Source organism: Hyperoodon ampullatus, assembly GCF_949752795.1.
Source record: "Hyperoodon ampullatus genome assembly, chromosome: 10".
NCBI classification, from domain to species: domain Eukaryota; kingdom Metazoa; phylum Chordata; class Mammalia; order Artiodactyla; family Ziphiidae; genus Hyperoodon; species Hyperoodon ampullatus.
Genome location: NC_136923.1, coordinates 27,501,204 through 27,516,050, shown reverse-complemented (window position 1 = coordinate 27,516,050; position 14,847 = coordinate 27,501,204). Strand labels below are relative to the sequence as shown.

Genomic DNA, 14,847 nt, shown 5'->3' with positions numbered 1-14,847 from the left:
AATACATACTCCACGTATGCAAAAATCTTGTTTTAAAGAAGAAATGAGGTTATCTCAGTGAACTTGCTATAAATGGTAGGGAATGTTTATTACTCTAAATAATCATGAATTCAACCAGCATAAATTCATGCATGAACTATTTACTGAGCACCTATTATGGTGCACCATCTACCAGACACTGGAGAATACTAAATGATCATCGTTGTAGAGTCAGGAGAAATAGGTGTACATTGAAGTAAGATGTGCCCAATGCCATAATATAATTAAAACAGCACAAGGTTAACAGTGCCAGCTACAGTCAGACCGCCTGGACTCCAACCCACCTCTACCTCTTACTAAATGTGTGACCTAGTGCAAGTTCCTTAACTACTTTGCCTCTTGGTTTCCTCATCTGTAGGGTTAAGAGGATTAGTACATATCTTATCAAGAATAAATGAGATAAAGCTTATAAACTTATAGAACAGTGAGTATACAGAGTAAACATCCAATAAATAGTCACTATTCATTATTCATTCCTGTTCTTTTTAATGCCTAGGTGCCACTGTCTGCCTATGAGTGTGATGGGCAAGATGGGAAGGGCTTTTCAAGCTGGAAGAAGAGCATGTGCAAAGACACTGTGGCACAAAAGAGGATGTGATAACGCAGGGATGTTAAGGGCTTAATACAGGCTGAAGCCAAGGGTGTGTGCAGAATTGCAGGAGTTGAAGCTGGGTGGGGAGGAAGGACCCAGTTATGCCACGCAAATGAGTTTAGAGTTTATCCTGTGTAGGCAACAAAAAGCTGCAGAAGCATTCTGAGCAGGGAAAGGTCATGACTGGACTGGTGCTTCAGAATGATCACTATGGTAGATGGATGGAATGAGGGCAAGAAAGCAAGCAGAGAGAACAGTTAAAAGGTTATTGCAAAAGTCCATGCAAGCAGTCATGAGGGCCTAAAGCAGGGCACCAGTGATGAAGAGGAGAAAGAGATGAAAACTTTATCAGGAGGAACCTCAACAGGATGTGTGTATCCTTTGGTGGCAAGGACGCGATGACCAACAGTGAAGATCTGAAGCTGAGTTGTGCACTTCAGCCTTGAATAGCTTGGTTATATAGGAGCACCAGAACTGTATTCCAGAACTGTAAGACAATACATTTATCTTCACTGAGTTCGAAAATAGAGGGGGAAGGAGTCTTAGTGAAAAATTCCACTGTTGAGTGGTCTGAGGACATCCTAGGGGAGATGTGATGGAGGTCAATGCTCTTCCAGGTGTAATGTGTAGACCTGTGTCATCTGTGAACTGCTCGTTACTGGTCTGCACCAAGATAAAGTGCTAGTACTGGAAATTACATCCACTCTATCATTAATCGGTTCAATTTAGCTGACACTTTTCTGTAGCAAGACTTTCTGGAAGAAAGCAGTGAGTTGATTTACATTCTAGTGCAAGTTCCTTATCTCGTTGTGGACCCATGACAAAACATTCACTGATTGCAGCAGTCTGAGACCACCCCTTCAGCAGCACTGATGCAGGGATTTGAGGTCTGGTGACAGGGCTGTCCTGGAGCCCCAGATTTGAGAACGCAAGTGTAGAGACGTTAGTAGCCAAAGCCGTCATCAGTGGTGAGGCTGCTGAGAGACAGGACAGAGATGAGAAGAGGGCTGTACTAGTTTGCTAGGGCTGCTGTAACAAAGTACCACAAACTAGGTGGCTTAAACAACAGAAATTTATTGTCTTACAGCTGTTGGCAGGGTCAGCTCCTTCTGAGGGCTGTAAGGAAGAATATACTCCATATCTGTCCCCTAGCTTCTGGCCATCTTTGGTGCTCCTCCCCTGTAGAAGAATCACTCCAATTTCTGCCTTCCTCTTCACATGCTGTTCTCCCTGTGTGCTTGTCTCTATGTCCAAATTTCCCCTCTCAATAAGGACACCAGTTATAATGGATTAGGGGCCACCCTAATGACCTCATCTTAACTAATTACATCTGCAAAGACCTTATTTCCAAATAAGTCCCTATTCTAAGGTACTGGGGGTTAGGACTTCAATGTATGGATTGGGGGGGGGACATAATCAACCCATAAAAGTGAGCCAAAGATGAAGACCTGAAAAAATATTTAAGATTCAGACACTTACCACATCCTGCCTTACACTATGAGCACTGTGTTCAGTGTTGATGTACCTCAACTTCTCAAGCAGACTGATAGGTTCTTAGAGATCAGGAAAGCTGTCTAAAATGTTTTTCCATATTTTGCCTACAGAATTTAGTAAGTTTCTTGTATGTAGAAGTGGTTCAAAACAATGTCGTCTGATGATGTATAACAAACAAAAATTGAATATGGAAGAGCCCCCAAGAACTGTTTTGAACACAGTATGTTGTGACACACTGCCTTATAGGCAACAGTTGCTGTACTTGTCAGAAAAATCGCCAAAGGAGATGTTCAAGATATATTTTAACTCATTTGCTTAAACAACTCTATGCCTACCATCCACACCAAAAGGCTGTTCTTCTGCATGGGCAACAGAAGGCATAATTATTTGCAAGAATTTTCAGTGTTTTCCCTATGCTTTCTTAAGTGGCACATTAGCTTCTCTGTACCACTGTGCATATTCTCCAAAATCCCATTGTCTTTCTGAAAGCACTACAGCCCCTGGAGGGTTTGAAACTTAGCATGTACTCCCCCAAAACTTAGGGATTAAAAAAGAAGTTAACTGCAAAGTATCTCAAAACTTTCCTACTGCATGAAGTGGCCCTGAAAAACACCACATTGACAGGCTGCATTTTCCTCCCATAGGCTCTAGAGGATGTCAATATATTATCAGTTTATTCCATATCTCTCAATTTTAGAAGGGTAGCCAGAAGCTTGGAACACTTAGGGGTTTGATAATTCAATTTACTTTTCAAACTTCTCAAATGTTTGCTCTCCTTGTTAAAATGAAAGGAATGGCTTAGCAAAGATAATTTTCCCTTTGACTAGTGAAAGGCATCAGAAAAATCCATACCTAAGCAGTTTTTCTTTACAGACATTTCACACCCATCTTATATTCTTATTACCACATCCAACATGCGATAACACTACAGTCATTATTTATTTATATTCTAACTACACTCTGAAGGGACTTTAAACAGCTTACAGAGGGAGAAAACAGTGCCAAAATCCCATGAGAATAAACGTATAGAAAAGAAGCATATTTACTTATGTCTAAATATGTACAACTTAGATTCTATTATATAACTTTGGCAATATTGAGATTGCTAATATTTTCAACAGCCTAACTTTCGCTAGTGCTGTTGACTGCTCATTATTTTTTTTTCTTCAGAAAAAATTAAGTCAAATAAAACATATGTCCAATATGGAGATTTAGTCCTCACCTTGGCTTAAGGTTTGGTCACTTAAACATGCACTACAGTGATTCAAGTTCAACTGAGAGTCGGTCACTGCAAGAAATTCATCATTGCTTATGGTCTTTGAAAGAAGCCTTTCCTCTATAACGGATCTAGAAATTTGTCAGTTGTTGGTATAAATACACCAGACTGGGAGGTGACTGATGGTATGTTTCTGCAACATGAATTATTTTGAAACCATGGAGTAACTAGATTACCCTCCATGGTTTCCACTAAGAGGCTTTTGTAAAAGTATGTGAGTTGTGTCTCCATGAAAGAGGCAGACTGTATTTAAGAGCCCTCCATGTCTTCTCCATAGAAACTTCCTAGGAAATAAAGCATCAGCGCAGAATTTCAACAGTCAATGTCTACAAGCACCTACTATGTTCCAGCCACTGTTTTAGGAGATGGGGAATCAAAGAGGAATAAAATGTGGTCCCTGTCTTTGGGATTCCTACAGTCTAGTGGGAAAGAGGTACTCACAGAAAAGGTAATTTTTTTTTTTTTTTTTTTTTTTTTGCGGTACATGGGCCTCTCACTGTTGTGGCCTCTCCCATTGTGGAACACAGGCTCCGGACGCGCAGGCTCAGCGGTCATGGCTCACGGGCCCAGCCGCTCTGCGGCATGTGGGATCTTCCTGGACCAGGGCACAAACCCGTGTCCCCTGCATCACCAGGCGGACTCTCAACCACTGTGCCACCAGGGAAGCCCAGAAAAGGTAATTTAAATATAATGTATAGGAGGAAAAGGAGCAATAGACTAGGGAATTACGGTAGCATTTAGCCCAACATAAAGATTTAGGTAAGGTTTCTTGAAGGAGGTAACACCTGAGTTAATTAAGAAACAAACAACAGCAAATCAAGTGACGACAAATGAGAAAGATGTTCTAACAGGAGGAAGAGCATGAAAAAAGCTATTGTAGTTTGAAATAGCATATGGGGGGCATTTGGTGGACAAAAATGCAACAATACTGTTATTGCTACTAGGTCACAAAACTGACCAGGGATTTGAACCAGAGACTGATGGCCTGCAGAGTTAATGAAGTGTCTCAACAAAAGAGAAATAGGGATGTATTGTACCCTCAACCTCATCTATTCTGTAGACAATGCTATCTTGGTAATCGTTGCCTTCTGGGTTGGCTTATATGTCAATAATGATGATCAGGATGATGGTAACAGTAAGGCTTACTCTGGTCAGAACTTCACATACAGCCCTTTCACAGATAAAAATAACACAAAATTGCACATATCAACTTAGCAATAACAAGAACAAATACTTACATACCACTTACCACAGGCCAGGCATTGTTCTAAGAGCTTTACTGTATTATCTCACTGAATTTTCACAAGAACTCAATGATGGAGCTACCATTACTATCCCCACTTTACTGATGAGTAAACTGAGCCACAGAGAGTTTAAGTAAGTTGCCCCAAATCACAGAGCCAGTGTGGGGTACATCCAAGAAAGCAAACCTAGGCATTCAAGTTTCAGACTTTATGCCTTTAACCACCATCCTTCACTACCCATTGCATGTCAAAAGCAATGACCAAACAGATGTATATGTATGACTGATTCACTTTGTTATAAAGCAGAAACTAAAAAAAAAAAAAAAAAGCAATGACCAGACTTTGAATCATTGACTGACTTTATCCCCTTTTCTTTACCTGCTAACAATAGAGAAGTAATTCTGTTATATGCTTGGACGGACAAAAGAAAAAATAATAAGGTAATTCTGATTGTCAGCCTTCCAATTCTGCAGAAACTATAAATCTAATCCCAACAGAGAAACTCTTGCCAGAGACAGGGAACAAAGAGTTCCAAGTTCTAGATCTTTTTCTTGGATGCATTACAAAGGCCAGGGTCAGACCATCAGTATCTGAGCAGCAATGGTGAGAAGAGACGGTGTTGGCAAGAACCAGAGAGCTGGAGTCCTAACAACCATATACATATGACGTTCCTTTAGAACAAGCAAGTGATTAACATTCCATGATTTAAGTGATGGCTGGTAGTCTTATTTCTATTGCTTTTTGCAGACTCATAAAAACTCAGGCTCAGCTTTGCTACATCTTCCAATTAGAAGAGAAGCCAGAAATATAAATTTTTACATGAAATAACTTGAAAGTTTTAAATACTGAGAAGTCAAAAATACATTGTAGACAAAACAAAACATATATTGGGTCAGTTTCATCCCATAGGCTGAGTCTCTTGTGTATTTCTGTAGCCTTATAATCTTTTAAGATCTCACCTCCTCATCTAAAAATGTAGACAGAATGAACTTTATGTCAGATTCTTTGAAGACAATGCCTTACTTTGCAATGTGAAAACATACCAAATACAAGTTTGAATGAAATGATAAGTCTCAATAATTAGTAACCTCATTTCCCAGAAAGAAATATCAACTATTATATGCAGAGGTGAAAGTAGAGATTATTTGAGGCTTCCCTATCCCCTCTTCATAAGGCAGATGAAGAAATTACACCAGAGACAGACAATGACCTGCCCACAATCAGTGGTTTATTAATGGTAGAATTTGAGCTCAAACACAAGTTTCAATACATAACCTTTCTCCTCATCAGCCAGCTTTCTTTATTCTGTCAAGGAAGTCATTTGAACTCCTAGATCCAGCCATGCCTGCAGTCAATCACCCTGCACTGGATTTTTCAATTACGTGTACCAGTAAACCTTTCCCCTCCCCCTTATTTTCCTATTGATGTAGCCACTTCAGTTGGGTTTCTGTCACTTGCAACCAAAAGAATGGGACTATTAGTCCCAGAAACAATGACTCCTTTCCACATTCCTGCTACATCCTGCTCTTCTCCAAACGGGAATACCTGCCTTTCCTTATGCTTACACAAATCATACAAATTCTTTAAGACCTAGTGAAACTGAGCAGGATCCTGTGGGGCTCCTGGGCATGGAAGCCTTTCTGTGTCCCCCATTTCTGGTTTGAAGGGAATAGGCTTCAGCCTCCATGATCTTCCCTGAGTTCCAAAGGTCAGGTTCAAACAGTTGCTAATCAGGGAAGGGAGGGGATGCAGAGACAAGGGATGAGCAGTCAAGAAACAATCGTGTGGGCTTGGGACACGATCCTGGTTCTGACTCAAGGGATACACATAACAGTATCTTTGAATTCTTCTGCAGAAGTAGAATCCCCCAACAAATGGAAGATGTTATCTACTTGATGAAGCATTCTTCATTCCAGAGAGAAGATCAGGAGACCACCTGAGTCCAGATTAAAGGAATACAGGCCCTACACACACGCTGATCCTTATCAGCAACACGCCACCGCTCCCCCCAACCATTGCTATAAAACTCCTCACCAAATTCCTCCCCGTTGGGACCCACAGTTTTGTAGGGCACGAGCCCACTGTGTCCCCCTTTGCCTGGCAAAGCAATAAAGCTATTCTTTTCTACTTCACCCAAAAGTCTGTCTCTGAGATTCGATTCGGCACCAGTGCACAGAGGCTGACTTTTCGGCATCACTAACCCTACTCTAGTTCCCCCATGAAGATTTTCCCTACTACTATATCCAATCCTCTGTGTGTGTGTGTGTGTGTGTGTGTGTGCGCGCGTGTGCGTGTGCGTCCACATACGTACTCTCTGTCCCCCTCCCCTACTTTAGTATTTGTAATCAGCATCTTACAATTAAACACTATCTTATTCTCAATTTATTTGATATCTTCCAAACTAGAACATAAGCTGCCAATTCAGAAGCATATCTCAAAGCTATCTTCTGGTTCTGCCATGAAGCCAGAGAGAGAACTGGTCTTTTTTAGAACTTAGCTTTACGTTAGTAGAACTCTCCTGATCATTCCAACTTAAGCTGTATAGACACCGGGACCCAAATACTGGTTATATTTCAATGTGATGGCCTATGGTTGTGTATTAAATTTGCTTTTGCCGGAAAAAGACCTTGGAATCATTTGACGTTTACCATTTTACAAAGTACAACATTTTAGGGATGAATGATTTAATTTCCTTTGTTCTTCAGTCCAGTTTTAGGGACGCAAAAGGCTATTCCAAGTGTGTAATGAGGCAAGAACTTCTCTTATTACTTTTTTGGTATCCTGCATCTTCAAAATGTCTCTACTAGTACCAGTGCATAACAGTTCCTGCCCATTGCATCAAGAAGATTGGGGAGGAAATGCCAAAAAGCATATTGAAAGAATTCAATTCTTTCCCTGAAGAAGAGAAAAACATATAATTCTTTTTGAAGGAATCCTGGGTTGAACAGTCGCTTAGTTTTCTCAAAAGGTGAGAATATTTTATTTTTTTAAATGCAAATTGTGTTGCCCTGACAAACAACCCTTCAGAATTTTGAATAGTGGAGCTAACCCAAGTGCCTCAAAGCACATCTGAATGCATGAATCACCATTATTGATTTAAAATACACACACTCACACACATATATAGTTCCCTAGCACTAGGTCTTAAATTTTACGCAAGTTATGGGTTTTTGAGTCATAACTGAACAACAAAGTCAAAGAAGTTAATGAATAAAGAAGGAATTTCTCTGGCTAACAGTGACTCAGTGTTAGCCATAATTTTAGGGCAAAATATAAGCTGAATCACACGGAAGTGAGTAACTTGAACTTACAACACATTTGGCCTAGTCAACAGTTCTCTTGAATGAAGAAGTCATATAGAACTGACACAACTTTAGGATTGCCCCTTTCTCTCATCATATACATACAGACACACATGCATACACACCTGCATATGCACACATAATATTCATTTTGGACATCTGTAACCCAGGCGTTACGAATAGTTCCTAGCTAACTAAAAAAAACAAAACAAAATAAAAACAACAAAAAAAGCAAAAAAACTAGTCATGTCAATCTACACATTACACAGAATTCTTTACAGTGCCTGCTTTTACATTCCCTCAAGAACATCTATAAGTAGCTAGTTCACATGAGGTAGCCACTCATCACCATTACTACATAACTTAGAAACATATGGTGTAGCTCTGCCATGCCAACTTCTAGGTATTCACTCTAGCATTCTGACAAAAGAAGAAAAAACAAGTTCAGAACTGTTTTTCAAATTGTCATTTATCAGCTGCTGAAACATACATGGTGACAGCCTGATGACTAGGTTTTTGTTGTGGTCATAAATTATCATTACCTGCATGTTATATTTAGATTCACAGTAGTACAAGGAAAATATACCTACAAATGATAAAATATTGAAACTGAGCAAAACCCTGTGGGGCTCCCAGGTACAAATGCTTTCTGGGTCCCCCTTTTCTTGTTTGTAGGAAATAGGCTTCACTTAACCTCTATGACCTTCCCTGAGTTCCAAAGGGCAGGTTCAGTTGCTAATCAGGGAAGGGATAGGATGCAGAGACAAGGGGGGGGGCAGTCAAGAAACAAAAATGCAGCCTTGGGTCAGGGTCCTGGTTCCTCCTCAAGGAATATACGTAACACTATCTTGGAGCTCTTTTGCAGAACTAAGGCCCACACCCAGGTGGAGGAGGGCAACTTCTGGCTGAGCGCAAGATTCCCAGAGCACCGCCCTGTTACATCACCACCAACCAATCAGAAGAAAGTCACACACCCTGGAGCCCTCACCCCAAATTCTGCCTATAAAAACCTCCCTTCAAACCATCAGGGATTTCGGGATTTTTGAGCATGAGCCATCCGTTCTTCTTGCTTGGCTCTGCAATAAACCTTTCTCTGCTCCAAATTCCTACATTTCCATTTATTTGGCCTCACTGTGCCTCGGGCACACAAACTGTGTTCAGTAACAATATGTTTTCACATAGTCTGTTTCGAGTCCCCTCTTTTAAGTGGGAAGAGTGTTAGAAAGTCTAGGCATTCTCTTTCCCAGTAAAAGTAAAACCGAAGTAATTAACTATCAGAATGATCCAGCAACAGCACCTTTTCCCTCTACTTCCCAATCGTTCTTCTGAGCTAAAATACTTTTTTTTCCCAGCTCAAACTGCACAGAAAGACTGACAACAGCCTGCTGTTCAGATTTACCAGCTAACAGCCCATCTCTCTCCTTCACACTCTTTATGAAGTTAGTACTTAAATGATTATTTTGCCCATGTTGACTATTTGATAGGTGCCCAAAGGGGGAGGGGCAGGTCTTTCTCAACTCAAATAGAAATAATCCTGAGTAAAGAAGTACACGAGACATGCTATCACTTCTATTTTTAATTTTAGAATATTCCTGGCCAGTGTTGTATATTAAAAAGACAGGATGAGAGAACCCCATGCCTAAATTCCCACTCTTTCACCTGTCTACACAGTGCTTTAGGCAAATTACAAAACCTCTCTGAGTCTCAGCTTTCTTTTCTAAAAATGAGGATGTAATTCCTGAAATATGAAGAGAACTTAAAATGATCTAAGAACAGAAGTAGGAAGTTAGGTTAAAAACTAAGGAAATTTAAATAAACTGTAGATTTTAGTTAACAATAATGTTAACAATAATGTATCACTATTGGTTCTTTAATTGTAACACATGTACCATACTGCTGTAAGATAATTATAGGGGAAAACTGCGTCTGGGTTGTATGGAAACTCTCTGTACTCTTTTCTCAATTTTTCAGTAAATCTAAAACTCTCCTGAAAAACTAAAGTCTATTTTTTTTTAAATGACCTAAGGTAGGTGCCTTGCACATAGTAGGTACTTGAAAAATGGTAGCCAGTGTTATGACATAGACTATTTGGTTTCATAAAGTCTATTAAACTCTGTACAATATGACCTTTTCCCCCTCAACTTTATGGAGATATAATTGACATAGAACACTGTGTAACTTTAAGGAATACAGCATGAGGATTTGACAATATGACCTTTTCCTCAGTTCAGCAATTCTTTTTCATCATTTTCTACCCGACCCCATGCCACCCTATTCCCTTTCTCTACATCATTTTTCCTCTTTTTCTAATTCATCCATTTCTATTCTACTACAAACTCATGTTTACTTTACAACTAGTTTTTATTTCTCCAAGACTAATTCATCAATCTTATTTGTCGGCTTTAAATTTTACCACACTGATTATGCAAACTTTTAGTTACTTTCAATGACTGCTCCTTAAAAAAAAAAAAAAAAAGTTCAAGCTTTCTACTTGGAGAAAAATAGCAGAACAGCTTTTTCCAGAAAGGCACGAAACACTTAAAAGATATAGTAATGGGTAGAACTTGTTTTCTGTTGTAATAAAGAGAGAGATATTCAGCTTCCCAGTATAGACAACAGCCGTGAGGCAGCTTTGCCGGGATATGTATTTAGTCTGCTGCAACAACTAAAAATAGTTTGACCAAATGCCAGTGTTATCAACCTGTCCTGGAGCCCGTCTGATATTAAGGTCATGTGTAAAAACAGAACTCACTTGCCCCTCAAAACCACAGCTTTGGGGCTTCCCTGGTGGTGCAGTGGTTGAGAGTCCGCCTGCCGATGCAGGGGACTCGGGTTCGTGCTCCGGTCCAGGAAGATCCCACATGCCGCGGAGCGGCTGGGCCCGTGAGCCATGGCCACTAAGCCTGCGCGTCCGGAGCCTGTGCTCCGCAAAGGGAGAGGCCACAACAGTGAGAGGCCCGCGTACCGCAAAAAAACAAAAAACAAAAAACCACAGCTTTGAATGGATCCAGGTAAAACATACCAGATCAGATCAGAAAAACTAGCCTCGTGACGATCTTTCTCAGGTGGCTGAAGGTTCTGTTTAGAAGAAATGGGTCTTCATGAAAATGGATTTCTTTCCCCATTCTGGTGCTGGATTTCAGCCTCTATTGGAAGGACAGAGCTATAGAGCCTTTTGACTGATAAAGGGAAGTTTGTTTTTTAACTTTTAAGTGACAACAGTTTTCATTGCCAAAGGAACAGGACATCTTTAGCAGGTACTGTTAATAGTTAATAATGGGATAGATTTTGGAGACAGAATTGCCCCTGCTATCAAGACACAATTACCAAAATAATTCCAACCTGAAACTTGAAATATCAGGCCCTGTGGACCCAAACCCAACCTTAAAAGAATATCCAAAAACTTGTACTGTTCGGAGAATACTTTTGCTCTACTGTAGCTCAAAATCCTCGTTGAAAAAGCAAGGGACCACTGATGGGGGTTTGAGAGTGGAAGTGTAGCCCACCTGCTCTTTCTCAACCAGGAAATGAGTTTTATTTTTTAATAAAACTGATACCCAAGCTTGTGATAGCCGAAATAAATCATCAGCTCTGGGTGGTGTGTGTACGTACACAAGCAAAGCAAACAGAGAAATCTGTGTTAACTCAAGATAAGGGTGGATAAATATAGGAAAACCCAGCAGTCTACTACAGGCAGCACGTAATTCAGTCTCAAATGGCAGCAACCGAGAAATTCACTATTTTAAGAAATTGGTCTCCTAACCTCCATGGAGTTAGAGCTAGCTTTATCGCCCCTCACACCGCCCCTCTAGGGGCTTCACTGGTTTTTCTGTTAGTCCAGCTGCTGCAGATTCATCTAAAAGAGAACGGGATGCTTTCTTCACTCACTCACTGCAGCTGGGGACCTGACCCCTTCTCTTCTGGGCCGACGCCCTCGACCTGCATTAACTAACCCCTCCTTTCTCTGGCTGGAGAACAGCTGATAGAAATAAGCACTTTTTTCACATCAAAGGCAGCCCAGAGCCTCCTCAGCCTTGCCAGCCTCAGACACAAAAAGCTTTTGATGCTTATAATTGCGAGGCTTTTTCCAGCTGCACTTTATCAAGCTAGCAGCGCCAGGGCTTGGCGGGCCTCGCAGAACCAGAAGGTGGCGGCGAAGTCACCTTGGGAAAAGAAGGGGGTCAGAGGGGGGAAGGCAGAAGGGCTGACCCGGGCAGAAGGACCAGACGGCGCGCCCCTGCTCTGGGGTCAGTGAGCAAGGGGAAGGGAGACTGGAGGGAAGCCCAGCCAGAGTGAAGCGGTGTCCAAGGACCCCCGAGGCGACCCTAATAGGTGATCAGCTGACCCGGGCGGAGGGTGCCCTTCGCAGCATCACGGGAAGCTTCGCCTTCTGGGCTCGCTTCCTCCCGCCTGCCCCTGCGGTTGCTCTCTGCCCGCGTTAGCCTGAGAGCGGCTCGGAGGCGCTCTACTCGCTCCGCACCGGAGCCCCCCTTCTGCCGGGCGCCCCCGCCCGCCCAGCGCACGCCCAGGAGGGCGGGCCGGGAGTTGAGCGCAGCCGCCCGCCGCCGGAGAGTGCTGGGAGCCCTGCAAGCAAGCCAGGCCTCTCTGGGCGCCGCGGGCTGCAAATCGCTCCCCGAGCCTCCCGGGCCACAAAGCGGGACTTGCCCGCCTCGCTCCCCGAGAGGGAGGCCCGGGCACTGGATGCTGCGCTCCAGGCTCCTTGCCGGGCCCGGGCAGCTCCTGGCGCGCTCCGGGCTGGGTTGGGCCAGGCCCAGCCGCGGAGAGGGGGGCCTCGTAACCCCTTCCCCCGGGCGCGGTCTCCTCCGCCTCCAGCTCCTCCTCGCCAGCTGCGCCGCCAGCTCCCATTGTGCGCCCCGCCCGCCTGGCGACATCCCGGCGCTACTCCCTGGGCCTCCCAGGCGCACCTACCTTCTGCTGCCGGCGAGCCATGTCGGTGGGCTGCTTGGCGTTGAAGGGGTAGGCGATGCACCGCATCACGAACACGTAGAGCTGCAGCCTCTTCTTCCTCTCCTCCTCCTCTTTCTGCAGCCGTTCCAACTCCTCCTTCTCCTTCTCGCTCGCGACCGACGGGCTGGGGCTGGAGGGCCGGCCGCCACCGGCGCGGCTGCTGGGCTGCAGACCCCCGGCCCCGCCGCCGCTGCTCGCGCCGCTGCCCCCGCCGCCGCCGGCGCCCGCCCCGGCTCCGGCGCCGCCGCCGACCCCCAGCCCGGCGCCGCCGCCCGAGCCTTCGCTGGTGCGGCTGGGAGACAGGCGCGCGCTGGACGCGGCCGAGCTGAGCACATCCTTGCCGCTCTCCTCCTCCAAGATCTCATCCGATTCCTCTTCGCTGGATGAAGGGTCCAGCATGGTGGCGCCTGGGGAGGGGGGTCCCTGGAGCCCCTGGCTTGGGGTGCAAAAGGTGGGGGGCGCTGGAGGCAGCTGGGGGTCGGCTCTCCCGGATGGCCGCTTCTCCCCAAATCAGGGAGCGGGCGCGCTGCTGCTCAGCCTCGACCGCCGCGACTGCTTCCTCCGCCCGGCGTTCGAGAGCTGGGCTCAGACTCAGAAGCACGAGGGGAGGAGGGGGAGGGAGGGTTGCGTCCGTGGACCCGAGGTGGGCAAGGGGGAGAGTCAGTTGCGAGCCCCGAGCCCGCAGCCGGATGCCATCTGCAGCCGCTGAAGGAGGCGCCTCCAGAAAAGATGCCGAGTGTTGCAAGCTGTCGGTGCAGCCTAGAGCCGAAGAGGCATCTTGCCGATTGGGGAGGGAGCGGCGCTTACGTGTTTATTGGCTTAACTCTCCCCTGTCCGCGGCGTAAGGGTGGCTGCAGAGGGCTGGAGCGGGGAGAGCACAGAGCATCCCCCAAAGTCTCAGAGCTTCCGTACTGACCCTAACGTTTTCCCGCTCTTCTCACTCCCACCCCTTTGTGGATAATTTCCTCCTTGATGCCCAGCTCTCCTGGCTTCGACCTCTCTCCCCCTCCCGCGGACAAAAAGTTCTTGCGGGAGGAGGAAATAGACAAACCAGTAATGACTTTTTGTCAGCGAAGAGTAGGCTATTTGGAGACTCTTAATTCAGAGGTCTCACTAAGAGCAAGTCGGCGAGATCTTATACGCGAAAGAGAGAGGCTATTTCCTATCCCCAGCTTTCTTCACACTCGGGGCACGGGGGCAGTGGGGCTGCACAGCCTATTTGTCCCACCTGTGTAAACTCTGATGCCAGAGGTTTACATACGCCCACTCTCAATAAAAGACAAGTGAATCCAATTCTGAGTGGATTGGTGTATCGACCATGCAGCTCAACTATTTAAGTAGAACCCCCCACACCTGCTTACTCTGCATTCTTCAATTCCAAGAACTGGTAATACTTTATGCTGAGGTGAGCCTACCGTAGAAACAGAAGGGTTTCTGGTTGCTGAGCCTTTCCTCCATTATGGCTTGCTGGAAGATCTGGGTGGAGGATTGGGGACCCCAAGATCAGACAAAGGCACCCTAAGAACTGAGTGCATCAACATCTAATGCGTTTACTCTGTCGCGCAGTCTTCCTTCCTGCTTCTCCGTTATCTATTAATTCAAAGCAGCAGATGGTGCTTTCCTTCTCCCTGCTCCTTTCACTTAAGCCAAAAAACCCAGCTCACGGGGGAGCTGGCCAGCGTGCTGAATCTTATCAGCGACAGGCAGATGGATTGAAAACAAACCAACACCTTTTACCCTTTGATCTTAGGCTATCTAGAGACCTCTCTTGGCTTTTCCTCACCCCGTCTCCTACATTCATGTATTTTCAGTGCTCTAATTATTCGTAGATACTCGTGGGAGTTATTGTTAAAGTGTAGTGCGAATTTAAAGTGTACATCACATCTGTCTTTATGTATTTTAAAATTTACCATGAGTTTTACTGTAGGCTTT

The 14,847-nt window shown here is 44.5% G+C and overlaps 1 protein-coding gene across 18 annotated transcripts in view; it reads right to left on the bottom strand.

Moving 5' to 3' along the window:
- Positions 1 to 13,314, bottom strand: part of CADPS (calcium dependent secretion activator) — a gene marked incomplete at both ends in the record, with an annotated part of 485,811 nt that extends 472,497 nt beyond the window's left edge. For all 18 annotated transcript variants that reach the window (XM_079713702.1, XM_079713696.1, XM_079713695.1 and 15 more), the window contains one exon: positions 12,877 to 13,314. In XM_079713702.1, coding sequence (XP_079569828.1) covers positions 12,877 to 13,314 — 438 coding nt within the window. The remainder of the gene's footprint in view (positions 1 to 12,876) is intronic.
- Between the last annotated feature and the right edge of the window lie 1,533 nt (positions 13,315 to 14,847).